A 12645-nucleotide genomic window follows, 5' to 3' on the forward strand; every position below is an offset into this window, starting at 1 on the left:
GTGAATGTTGTGGTGTCAAGCATGAGACTGTCTTGTGCCGCAGTGAAATATTATATTGGTGATGTTTCCGCTTTATCGTGTGAACGAATAGTGATGGACAGGACGCGTGGGTAAGAAAGGATGGGTGTTACATTTTTTTTTTAAATTGGATTCACCGTTGCCTGATCAGTGGTCTTTGTTGGATGTAATCACAAAAGTCAAAGTTCATTTCACAGTCCACAAATCCAAATCAATTCCTCAAATGGAAATCAGAAATCTGCCATTCAAACAAACCCATAGATGAGTCCTCCGTATCTAATGCACACTTTTCTGTTGCTCATTTATGTGGTGTTGCTGTACTTTCGTATCTACTGTGTAACTGTACGTGTGACTGCATGGGGGTAAAAAGGTGACGGTGGGACTGCCGTCCTTTCTGCTAAAAATGAAAAATGAGCTTCAAGGTATTTTGGTGTCACTTCACTCAACCATCTTGAAGATTAAGTTAGAGACTCTACTAGAGCATTACATTCCACTTGACACGTGTATTGTTTTACCCCATTTGTTGCATGTGACCTATGAAGTACATTTCAGATGTTACCGTTATTAGCAATTTTCCCCGTAATGCAAAAAAAGTGAATGTAATCTGACCAAGCCATGTAAACACTCAGTGTCCTTAATTTACATATGCATGATGTCTGTGCACATTTTGTATGTATCACATCTTGAAGGGGGGGTGGCGTTATCTTTAGCGGATGATGTTTTGTCTTTTTTTTAAATATAGCTCATATTGATCTACGTGCTTTTACATATTTTCGATTAAATTATTTAAATCCATTATTTTTTTCACTTATGTTTGGTTCACACGGGAGTTAAACGAAGCATCGGGTGATCCTGATGCTCACTGTGACACTAAACAACTAATGCAACCGACAGATCATTAAACGTCAAGTGCTCTCAGAGACTCGTGTTTGTGTGACTCGTTTGCGCGATGACGCATGTGCTAGCTTTTGAGGCGGCATGAATAATAAATCATCAAAAGGGGAAAACAGCTCATTCTCCTGCAGGAACTGCAGAAACAAAATAAAGGAAAACCCAAGTGTTGCATGTATAGAATTGATGTGTGACAGGAAGTCAATCAGAATTGTTTTATTCAAATTATGACAACAAAAGAGTTTTTAAAAACTAAATCACACTCAGCCCCGTTACGAATGAAACAAAACACGCTTTAAACAGGAGACCGAAACACAATGTCCTCCTGAGAGGTATTGAAGATTAATCTTTCAGACAGTAAAACAGACAGAAAACAGCTGTAATTAATACAGGAAGGCCCCACTCAGTGTACTTGTGAGCCTTCGAATGACGAGGAATGATGCTGACAAAAGTAAGTAATAATTTCTGAAGCAGGTGGTGAGATGCATGTCAGCAAAGATGGAGGCTGGGTAGGTTTTTATGTCCTATACTTAACCAGAACATCCTCTGCATCCACAGTGGGTGCATTCAATGATCCTTCCCTATAAAGAGACAATTCAGAGAGGGTACTTTAGTTGAGAAAGGTCTTACCACACTTGGCCATTATGTAATCAAACAGTAACAAGTTCTCTACTCAAAACATTGTGTTTGGAAAAGCACTGAAACGAATATGGTAAAAGTAGAATTGCAACTGAATTGTCATCAAAATCATAATACTGTATTGGTATTTGTGAAAATGTTGAAACTCCTTCAAGACTTACAACTTCGAGCTTGCTCTTTGGAACTCTGCAAATACAGTTAGTCCCAAAGTTGGTGTCTCGCGTTTGGATGCAACGGAGGCAGCACAGGTTCTCATAGCCTTGCTTTTTCCACTTGGCAATCAGGTTCTTGTCAGCGTAGCCTTCCTTTATGCAGTACTCATACAGCTCTGCCAGAACACACACACGGTAAACACGGTTATAACAGACAGGAAAGGCACGTTGCATTCGGTAAATTGGGAAACATGTTACATCACAAGATAAATAATATGAATAAATATGGTCCTCCTTACCTCTGCTGATGGCTTTTCTTTTGAAGAAGAGGTCGTAGATGTATCGACTGCGCTGATGATGCAGTCTGAAAATAGGCCAAAGAGCTTCTACTTTCCTCTTTCCCTCGTGAGGTTCCGTTTCGGCTTAGAAATAGAAAATAGAAAGGGAATATAAATGCCCGACATATCAAACAATGCGAAGCAATAGGCATCGCGTTAACTACGCATGTGGAATCTAATGTTTCAAACTGGGCATTGTACACGTTTCAAAATACTGTATTACAATATGTTTGGATTGCAATAGTGTACAGCAATACGGGAAGATTCATTGTACAATGTTTACCTTCCCTCATTTTCTGATCAAGCTCATCCAAAGTAGGTTCAATGAGTTCCCACCCGTCTGGGGGTGGCTTACGACTTCTCTTAACTTTTGGCATTTTTTCTACACTTTGTCCACCCTAGAACAAAAGCTGCTAATGTTTTCCTGTTTGGCTAGCGAAACCGTCCGAGGCCCTTGAATTCGTCATCACCGGGGTCCTTTGGAAACTCGGCTCACATGTGACGTCATAACACAATACATTTATTTATTTATATTTCTTTTTTTCCCCATGTTCCGGATTATCTAGACATTAAATTCTTTACCTACTTGAATTTAAGTTTGTTTGAAGACAGATTCTGAGACAAAATTGACGCAAATAGCGTGCCATTGTTTTCGTGATATTGCATCACCTTAGGCCAGAAGTAGAATGCCGTTAAGAAAACAGAAATATATTTGTTTTATTTTTTTATTTATAGTTAGTAAAATACAGATAATGAAATCAAATCATGTGCGTAAGGGGTTACTAATATGTGCTTTTTCGGTGGCAAATGTTTGACGTATCTCCAACCTTTTTTCATTTTGAAGACATTTGAACAGGCATATCCGTGACCTTACATATCACTGCTGGATTGTGTTGCTCCTCCGACTTTAGCCAGCTGTCAGCTTTCTTCTCCCTGACGTCTTTTGTTTTTGTCAATTATTAGTCAGATTTTGATATACAGTATTCATTTCTCAAAATGCCCAAAGGAGGTAAGATTACTGTTTAAAACGTCAAATGTTGAGTGAATTCACATGTTTTTTAAAATACAGTATTGGCACGCGTTAGCCACTTTAAAACGGGTTACGATTGCCTGTGAAGAACACGCAGTGGGATCAGTTTACACTTCTGATCGCTTGGTGGTGTGATAACATTACACCGATGTAATCTGTATAAACACGTTTGCTTTCGATGTGTAACAGTTTTTCCTCCTCGATGTGAATAGTAAATAGTGAATCTGTTGACGTCTTTCATCTTCACTGTAGGTAGGAAGGGCGGCCACAAGGGTCGCATGCGAACCTACACAAGTCCGGAGGAGATCGACGCCCAGATGGAAGCAGAGAAGGAGAGGAAGACGGTAATGTACATTAAAAATACATTAAAAATGCATCAACCATTGGCGCAGACAACGATACAAATTATAGTGTCTATTACATATCATTTATCTTGCCACATCTGAATTGTTTTGCCACTGCCTCTGAAAATAAAAGGGAATTTTTAAGGGTCCTAAATTCACCATTTGATTTTTCTTTTACACAACTAAAATTTACAAGCTATGCTATCTGTGAGGGGATATTGTTTATGTGTATGATTTAGTTACTGTTGTTTGTGTGCAAGTCCTTGGCTGCTGGTTTGTTAAGTTGAGTTATCGTGATGTTCTTAGAGCGATCGTCGCATTAAAAAGCAGTTTGATAGGTGTATGCAGGGTCAAAAACTGTCATTCCAAACCAAAGGTACCAATGCTAATGAATGTAATATATCATTCTCATAAAAGGTCTTAGAAGCCAAATCTGGTAAAGTTACACTTTCAAGGGAACAAACGTCAAAGCATTCACTAATTGATTGTGCGGATGAAAAGTGTTTCAGCCTTATGAAGACTTTCTTGTGAAAATGCATTTATGATGGTGCTCTGAGACATATTTATCATAGCTGAGTAATGTGGCTGTATGAATATTGTTTTCTCTGTGGACTAGATGCAAGACTTTCTATATTCTTCGTTTCAGAATGAGGAGGAGGGTGCCGCTCAAAATGACGTTGCGGAGAAGTTACAAGCATCAGCATCAGATGATAGTGATGATGAAGGTTCACAGGTACTTCCACACTGATCTTTTTTTTTTTTTTTTTTTACATTTCAGAAATGCACTCTGAGTGATTGATGGGAATTTCTGCATTGTGAGACGAATAAATGTTTTCTTATTCTTATTTTGATGTGTTTGAAGAGGAAGAGAGTCGGTGTGGAGGGCTTGATAGAAATTGAGAACCCCAACAGAATTGTTCAGAAATCCAAGAAGGTGACACACATTGAGTTGGATGAGCCCAAGCAATTGTCAAGGAGAGAAAGGTGTGTGTCCACTAAAGTTCGTCTAATGTTTTTTGTTTGTTTTTTTTTTTGTCCCCATGATGGCATATAACTGTAAGTGGCATGTTATGCAGGGCAAGGCCACCAGTTTTATTTACTGAATGTCTTTTCCTGGAATGTTGCTGGGTAACTGGTTCTTGAATTGTCGAGTTTTTGATACTTCTATAGTGTTTTTATATCTCCCCCCCCCCCACCTTTGTGTACACAGAGAGGAAATTGAGAAGCAGAAAGCAAAGGAGCGCTACATGAAGATGCATCTCGCAGGAAAGACGGACCAGGCCAAAGCTGACCTCGCACGCCTCGCCATCATCAAGAAGCAGAGGGAGGAAGCGGCGAGAAAGAAAGAGGAAGAGAAAAAAGGTGTGTTGTTTGAGCGGGAAAATATATGTGTGTATCGTGGTGCCTGACTTACAAGTTTTTCGAGTTACAAGAAAATAATTTTGTTAGATATGGAACGCATTTGCATGTCCTTATCCACATTTATTTTTCCTTCTTGCAGCGAGAGAGGCAAAAGAAGCAGCAGCAGCGGCGGCTAAAAGATTAAATTCACTCTCGCTAAAATGATGCAGAGTATTTATCAGAACCATTTTCCCACTTCATGGACTGACGCAATATGGATTTGACTATTTGGAAGAAAAAAAAGTGCTACGAATATTCATCACCATACTGATGGTGCACCTCGCCATGGAAAAACGGCCATATTGGTAAAGTTGCAGCTGGGTCACTCACAATTGGACTGAAGTTATGAGCTTTTTCATGATATGAATCACACTGGTCATGGTGTAATGATTTTGATTATTGAACATTGGAGCTTTTTTTCCCCTTTGGGTTTTACACTGTATATAACTGAGTCATGAAAATATTTCAGAAATATATGATTAAAATGTTTAAAGAAATAATTTCTTCATTCAGAGTCAACTGATATGAACATGTGATGGATGAATACAGCAGTTGGTTCTTTTTTTTTATTGGTTGTTTTTCAGGAAACTGTAGCTTCCCAAAGAATGTGCTTTCCACTTGCCCTGGTAAAAAAAAATATATATATATACTTATGAATAATGTAGCTGGCTCAATCACTCAGCTAAATTAATTTGATTTTTAAATGATCAACTATGAAGAGTTGAGTTCTAACAGCCACATCTGTCTGTGTGGTGGCAAGTCATGTGGTACCAATACTTTGTTTCTATACTTGAAGTAATTTGTTTAGATATATGTAATTTAGTGTTTAATTTTCTGACAACTTCTACTCCCTACATTTTACAGATATGTGTGCAGTCTACTTAGACTATCAAAATAGACATGTCCCATTAAAAAGAAAAGTTTGTAACGCGGGGCCTGTCGTAAACCGTCCAGCTCTTGGATCTCAGTCATGGTTGGTCTGCAGAAACAGATCACATGTTTGACCGCACTCCAGGTGAACGGTGGCGATCAAGTGCACACATTTCACGTGCGAACGTAAACGAAGAAGAACTACGCATTTGATTGGTCCAAACTTTGGCGGACTTTTACCCTTCGGTGGTATGTCTACCCTCCGCCCCCCTCCTACCACGTGATTGTAGTTGAGTTTTGACGTCGTACGTCTCACTTTCTCTTCCTTGGCCGGTGAGTTTATCGTCGACTCCCAGCATTACAGCCACAGGACATTTTTGCAAGTCAGTGTTTATATCTGCTCGTAGTTACGATTCGCATGTAAAAAAAGACCGAGAGACTGATTCTTTTTATTTGGATCGTCTGACCATGCTGCGTGATTTTTACGCGTGTTGTAATGGCTGTCCACACATGACATTTAACAACTGGAGCACTGCAGTATAATTCTCGAAATTGCTTAATGGGTTCAGGATGCTGCGTTGGTTACCGGTTAATTTACAGTAATAATCTTACAACAAAATTGAAAAACGATTGAATTTACATCTACTTAACCATTGAGGGTATTTTTGCAGCCCTTTCAGGGTGAGGCGAACGCAGCAAATACATTTTGCTAGTTTTCATTTTATTTTACAGGAATTTGACTGCCGTGTCTCTGCAAATGTAAACAGCGTGTGGTAATTAAAAAAAAAGTACAAGGACAAGTTACACAAGCCACCAGACATTGCGCGTCAGCTCGTTTTTAACTCTTGTATTTGCTTTGCCCTGCAACGGTCCAAAGTTTATTCAATGGAGCTTCAAGTGTTGTAACAGGTACATTTCAGCAGAAGCTCTTGTTCCTCAATAAACACTGTGTCCACCTAACAGTAACATCACTATGTATAACGTTACAAGATATATATATATTACCGTAACATTTGTAACAATACAATTCTTTGTTGCCTCATCATAAAAAGTGATATCAGCTACAGTAATCATAAAATCCTGAAGGTAGGAGATTTTGCACTTTGGATGTTGACTCCAAAACTCAGATGAACTTATGAAAAAAAAACACATTCAATCCGCTTTTGCTCACTTGTCATTTTTTTCGAGTGCTTATCCTCAATCGGGTCATGGGTGAGCGAGCTGGAGCCTATCCTAGCTGACTTTGAGCAAGAGGCAGGGTGCGACCTGGACTGGCCACCAGCCAATCGCTGAGCACATATAGACATTAAGAGTTATCAAGTAAGCTAACACGCGTGGGTGTCATCCCACAACTAAAAACTGAAGGTCAATTTCCAGTTGGCTTCAGTGGCCAAGGCGCTGACACAATATCTGTATTTAGTCCTGCGTGCAATACTCTTACTGCCCTCTACTGCTCATAGGATGGTTGAATGCAGAGAAAAAATATACTGCACAGTGTACAATCGACAAAATTAATACACAGGAAGGTTTCCATCCATGCCTCTGGGGAGTGGAAAAAGGGCCGTGTGGCTGGATGAGTCCTGAAATAATATGACCATCATGCTACGGTTCTGTTAAGATCTCGTCTTAAAAGTATTGATCAAGTCAAAGTGAGTAGCATCTGAGGGTCATAATTCTATCTGTTTGGCATTTTCATATTGCATGACGACATCACTGCATCTTATTCTGAACCTCGTGGATGATAAATGGAATGTATGTCCTCCTGCTTAGCTCAGCACTGTGCAGCAACAACAACAACCATGTCTTTATCAAATGGCAGCCATGTCACAAAGGAAACCTGGGACTCGCACAACAAGATGATGTTGGAACCTCTGGCTGTCAATGACGCTGAGGTCAGTGTTTTTGTCAATTTCTGTGTGGACTTTTTGAGATAGGTTGATGTGTCACAACTGTTTTTCAGGTGTTCTCCATCATTAAAAAGGAGAAGCACAGACAGACGTACGGCCTGGAGCTGATTGCGTCAGAGAACTTCACCAGCAGAGCAGTTCTCGAGGCTCTGGGCTCTTGTATGAACAACAAATACTCTGAAGGATATCCTGGTCAGAGGTAAGAGAATAAACACATTTGTGAAACGATTCATGAAAGTGTAGATAGAGTAGGATTGCATCCAATAAGGAGAGCAGTGCGCTCTTTGGATTAAAAGTGAGTTTCATATCCACATTGTCACAATTGAGGTACTATGGCGGAACTGAGCATATTGATGAGCTGGAGAGACTATGCCAGAAGAGGGCGCTAGAGGCCTACAGCCTGGACTCTGACAGATGGGGCGTGAACGTGCAGCCATATTCAGGTAACTTTCTGGCTTCCCCCTATCATGAAAAATATGCTTCATTGTAAGACACTAAATTATCCAATTCCAATTCATTTGTCAAAATGTGCCCTGCTATAAGATAGCGGACAGCTAAGGGCATATCCCACCCTTGACCCAGTGTCAACTGTAATAGGCTACAGCGCCCATGTGACCCCAATGTTCCTAATTTCTCTGTGGTCTGCAAATTTCCCCATTGTGGGACTACTAAAGGTTATCATATATTAACTTATGAGGATGAGCAGTACGGAAAATGGACGCCTGGATCTCAAATGGATGAAGACGAAACGTCAATGCTTCTCTGTGTAGGTTCTCCTGCCAACTTTGCTGTTTACACCGCCATTGTGGAACCGCATGGTAGAATCATGGGCCTGGACCTTCCTGATGGAGGTCACCTGACACACGGCTTCATGACTGAAAAGAAAAAAATCTCTGCAACGTCCATCTTCTTTGAATCCATGCCGTACAAGGTGATCTCACACACACACACATTTGTTTTCACTCACCTCGGTCATGGGTTCAATGAATATGATTTCAAGTATTTAAAAAATAACAATAATAAAATCTTACCCAATGAAAACTTGATGCGAAGAGAAGTTTGTACATTACAATTGACAACAACCTCGCAGCCGTACGTCAGCTCGTGAGTCGTTGGTCAGACTGTGTGTTCTGATTTCAGGTGAATCCCGAAACGGGCTACATCGACTACGATCGACTGCAAGAAAATGCTCGCCTTTTCCATCCCAAACTCATCATTGCAGGTCCTCTATCACGTGCATTGCCAATGCATTGTCAAGTTAGTAAATTGAAAGCTTGCCACAGGATATTTTTGTGCGGTGGAATGACAGTTTCATTGTCTTGTATTTTAACTGAGGTTCTTTTCAGGGAACCTTGTACACACAAATGAACATTCAGACCGATGTTTTACTTTCCTTTCTTTCACAGGAACGAGCTGCTACTCCCGTAACATCGACTACGCCCGCATGAGGCAGATCGCGAACGAGAATGGCGCATATCTGATGGGAGACATGGCGCACATCAGTGGACTAGTGGCAGCTGGAGTCGTGCCTTCACCCTTTGACTACTGTGACATTGTTTCCACGACGACGCACAAGACCTTGCGCGGCTGCAGAGGTGGACTGATTTTCTTCAGGAAAGGTCAAATGTCATTGGTCATCCATTTTTTTTAAGGGGGGGTTATCAAGCATTCCGTTTCATTCTCATCTGTTCTTCTTCAGGTGTGCGCAGTGTGGACGCCAAAGGGAAGGAGACGATCTACAATCTCGAGTCTTTAATCAATCAGGCTGTCTTTCCGGGGTTGCAGGGCGGACCACACAACCACGCCATTGCAGGTCCTCCACATTTCAAGACACTTGTACTCTTATTTGACATCAGTTGCTGTTCAATCTGTGCGTCGTTCATTCTTTTCATTTCACATTGACAATCAAATCTTGATGAAAGTGACTCCTTTGGATTTTAATTGAACAAAAAAATGGCAGATGTCATCTTTCTATTTTAACCTCCAATCAAAAATACAAAATGTGAACAGCGGGCCACAGAAGGGAATTATTTTATTGGTTGCGTTTAGATGGCCCGAAAGTTTGGTTTTTGTGTGGCCAATTTTGATTGCCAGTTACAAATGGAAAGAATGAATGACGCATGGAATTTGCTCAGTTCCGCTCATTTCATTGAAGCATTTCAAGGTCTTTCTGCTCGTTACGTCCCCAGGTGTTGCCGTAGCACTCAAACAAGCCATGACACCAGAGTTCAAGGCTTACCAGAAGCAGGTTCTTGTCAACTGCAAAGCTCTCTCCACCGCCCTCATTGAGCATGGCTACAAGATTGTCACTGGTATTTTTTTTTTTTTTAATTAACATATCCTGTTTGGCTGCTTGGGCATGTAGAATGGGGCAACAGCCCACAACGAGTGAGCCAGTGACTTGCGGCAGCTTGAAAAGTAGCTGGGTGGGGTCATCTGACAGGGGTTCTCGGCAAACAAGAGCGCAATGGGGGAAAGGGAGCTGGGGGGTGAGGCGTGAGTGCATGTGTCAGTCTTAAGTTCTTAATGCCTGTAAGTGTTGTTCGTATGCGAAGAAGCCTTTTGACGTCATGATTATATTTGCATTTTAAGGTGGTTCTGACAATCATCTGATACTGTTGGACCTGCGCAGCAAAGGAACTGATGGAGGACGGGCTGAGAAGGTTCTGGAAGCCTGTGCTATTGCCTGTAATAAGAACACCTGTCCAGGTAAGATTTGTTGTGTCGTTATTTGTTGATGCTGCACCTCTCTCTTTTCGTACTGTACTGAAAACGTGCAAATGTTCATATCAATATAAATATGTGTATGTGTCTATATATATGGGTAAATACAGTATGCTGTATATTTGATCTTCTCATGCAGGGGACAAAAGTGCTTTGCGCCCCAGTGGGCTGAGATTTGGCTCCCCAGCGCTGACCTCCAGAGGCTTGCTGGAAGATGACTTCAGGAAGGTGGCAGACTTCCTCCACAGAGGTTAGGAATCTGCGGCTCCATCACCGAAGCCGCTAGGATCGTATATTGATACACATTCACGACAATTTTGACTTTTCCTTTCTTTCCCCTTCAGGCATTGAGCTCACCTTGGAGGTGCAGAGAAGTCTGGATCCCAAGGCCACTCTGAAGGAGTTCATCCAGGCCTTGGCCAAGGAAGAAAAGTTTCAGCAGCGTGTGAAGGAGATCAGGGCAGAGGTTGAAACGTTCGCTGGTCATTTTGCCATGCCTGGCCTCCCCGAGCTGTAAATCACGATGGCTCAACTGATGGTTGTTGTTGGACTGTTAATTATGGAAACTATTGCACACAATTTTGGAGGTGTGAATTTGGGTGTGTATATTTGATACGGTTAAAAAAATTCAAGGGCCGCTGTCCCTCCTGCAGCGCACCCGATTGACCTCATCAGAAAGCTGTGAAGAAGCCTGAAAATGGTCCAGATGAATACATGTCGGACAGCAGCACTTGAGGACCAGGTGTGAACACCCCTGGGTTAAAACCTTGTTTGCCAATAAAATTAATGTGCCCGAGGTGGATTTCCTCAGTGACGTGTGGTTACGATCAGACGAGTCCAGCGCTGTCCTCAACCGTCAGATCAAATAGTCAGCAAATTGATAAAACTTGTCAGACGTGACAATCTCGCCACTGCGCAAATGGAACAAGTTGAAGAAACAAGTGGTCTCGGAAAGAGAGCACACATCGTCATCACGCTTAAGCGCCAGTGGCTAAAAAGCATTCCATCTCACAGCGTAACAAGCCAACTTGGCACAGTTTCCGCCCTCTTTACCAGTTGCATCCAATTACCACAGACATGTGCTATTGCCCCTGGCCTTGACGGAACAGCGAATTCCTTTAGATGCATTCGTGGCGCGAGTAAACTGTAGCTTCTTTGGAAAAGTGCACGCATGAAACAACCCACGGCGTTACATCTGTAGATGAGTTTTTAACATGGTCCGTCTCACTTTCTCTTCCTTGGCGGGTGAGTTTATCGTCGACTACAACATTACAGCGACAGGACATTCTTGAAAGTCAGTGTTTATATCTGCTCATAGTTACAATTCGCATATTAAAAAAGGAAACAGACTGATTCTTTTTATTTTGATCGTGATTTTTACGCTGTCCTTCCATGACATTTAACAACTGGAGCACTACAGTGTAATTCTCGGAATTGCTTAATGGGTTCAGGATGCTGCGTTGGTTACCAGTAAATTTACAGTAATAATGTTACCAAAAAATTGCAAAACGATTGAATTTACATTTACTTAACTATTGAGGGTATTTTTGCAGGCCCTTCAGTGTTAGGTGAACACAGCATATACATTTTATTTTACAGGAATTTGACTCATGTGTGTCTGCAAATGAAAACATCTGGTGATTAAAAAAAAAAAGTCTGAGGTCAAGTTACAAAAGGCACGAGACAGCGCGCACGAGATCGTTTTTTAACTCTTGTATTTGCTTTGCCCTGCAACGATGCAAAGTTTACCCAATGGAGATTGTAACAGTGTTGTAACAGGTAAATTTCAGTGGAAGCTCTTGCTCCTCAACCAATACTCTGTCCACATAACAGTAACACCACTGTTTATTGTAAGAAGGTATCGTTTTGTTTTTTTTTAACCGTACCATTTGTGACAATACAATTCTTTGTTGCCTCATCATAAAAAGTCATCTTAGCTGATCATAAAATCCTGCGGGTAGGAGATTTTTCACTTCGGATGTTGACATCACAACTCAGATAAACTTATTTAAAAAAACACATACATTCAACCCGCTTTCGGATTGCTTTATTGTCATTACACATTCGTGCAACGAAATTATCTTAACAGGCACGCTCTGCACAAGAAACATGAAAAAACAATGACAAACATGGAATACAGTGCAAAGGGCCTGTCGGTACTCGCTATGTAAAGTGCCCCGAGATCTTAGTACAGGAAAGGAAACCACTAGGGAGGGGGAGGTTTAAAAAAAACATGCTCAAACTATCCTCTTTCTGAGGATAATTTGGGTCTAGGAGAAAAAAAAAACCTAAGCACAGAAACAAGCATATGACAGTTACAACAAGTCACAA

At 41.1% G+C, this 12645-nt stretch overlaps 4 protein-coding genes across 5 annotated transcripts in view; 3 read left to right on the top strand and 1 right to left on the bottom strand.

Moving 5' to 3' along the window:
• Positions 1–1429: 1429 nt before the first annotated feature.
• bud31 (BUD31 homolog) lies at positions 1430–2516 on the bottom strand. The gene is made up of 4 exons (XM_019888702.1): positions 2322–2516; positions 2000–2122; positions 1710–1876; positions 1430–1490 (listed from the first exon to the last, which is right to left on the bottom strand). Exons 1-4 carry the CDS (start codon positions 2413–2415, stop codon positions 1440–1442), a joined length of 435 nt encoding a protein of 144 aa, XP_019744261.1. The 5' UTR covers positions 2416–2516; the 3' UTR covers positions 1430–1439.
• A 398-nt stretch (positions 2517–2914) lies between these two features.
• On the top strand, positions 2915–5378 carry pdap1b (pdgfa associated protein 1b). Its single transcript, XM_019888701.1, has 6 exons — positions 2915–3047; positions 3321–3412; positions 4059–4145; positions 4275–4396; positions 4623–4774; positions 4914–5378. Exons 1-6 carry the CDS (start codon positions 3035–3037, stop codon positions 4976–4978), a joined length of 531 nt encoding a protein of 176 aa, XP_019744260.1. The 5' UTR covers positions 2915–3034; the 3' UTR covers positions 4979–5378.
• A 565-nt stretch (positions 5379–5943) lies between these two features.
• shmt1 (serine hydroxymethyltransferase 1 (soluble)) lies at positions 5944–10941 on the top strand. 2 transcript variants are annotated; one of them, XM_019888699.1, is made up of 12 exons: positions 5944–6016; positions 7454–7575; positions 7644–7789; positions 7918–8033; positions 8361–8521; positions 8731–8812; positions 8997–9209; positions 9290–9403; positions 9780–9902; positions 10183–10299; positions 10454–10564; positions 10659–10941. In XM_019888699.1, the coding sequence occupies exons 2-12, from the start codon at positions 7483–7485 to the stop codon at positions 10829–10831; spliced, it is 1449 nt and encodes a 482-aa protein (XP_019744258.1). In that variant the 5' UTR covers positions 5944–6016; positions 7454–7482; the 3' UTR covers positions 10832–10941. The 2 variants fall into 2 exon arrangements, with proteins under 2 accessions (XP_019744258.1, XP_019744259.1); XM_019888700.1 differs by lacking the exon at positions 5944–6016 and adding an exon at positions 6047–6066.
• A 206-nt stretch (positions 10942–11147) lies between these two features.
• LOC109527029 (serine hydroxymethyltransferase, cytosolic-like) overlaps positions 11148–12645 on the top strand; it is a 6177-nt gene continuing 4679 nt past the window's right edge. Inside the window, exon 1 of the mRNA XM_019888703.1 lies at positions 11148–11559. Coding sequence (XP_019744262.1) covers positions 11529–11559 — 31 coding nt within the window. The 5' untranslated portion in view covers positions 11148–11528. The remainder of the gene's footprint in view (positions 11560–12645) is intronic.

The sequence above is a fragment of the Hippocampus comes genome, unplaced genomic scaffold, assembly GCF_001891065.2.
Source record: "Hippocampus comes isolate QL1 unplaced genomic scaffold, H_comes_QL1_v1.1 scaffold427, whole genome shotgun sequence".
Lineage (NCBI taxonomy): Eukaryota > Metazoa > Chordata > Actinopteri > Syngnathiformes > Syngnathidae > Hippocampus > Hippocampus comes.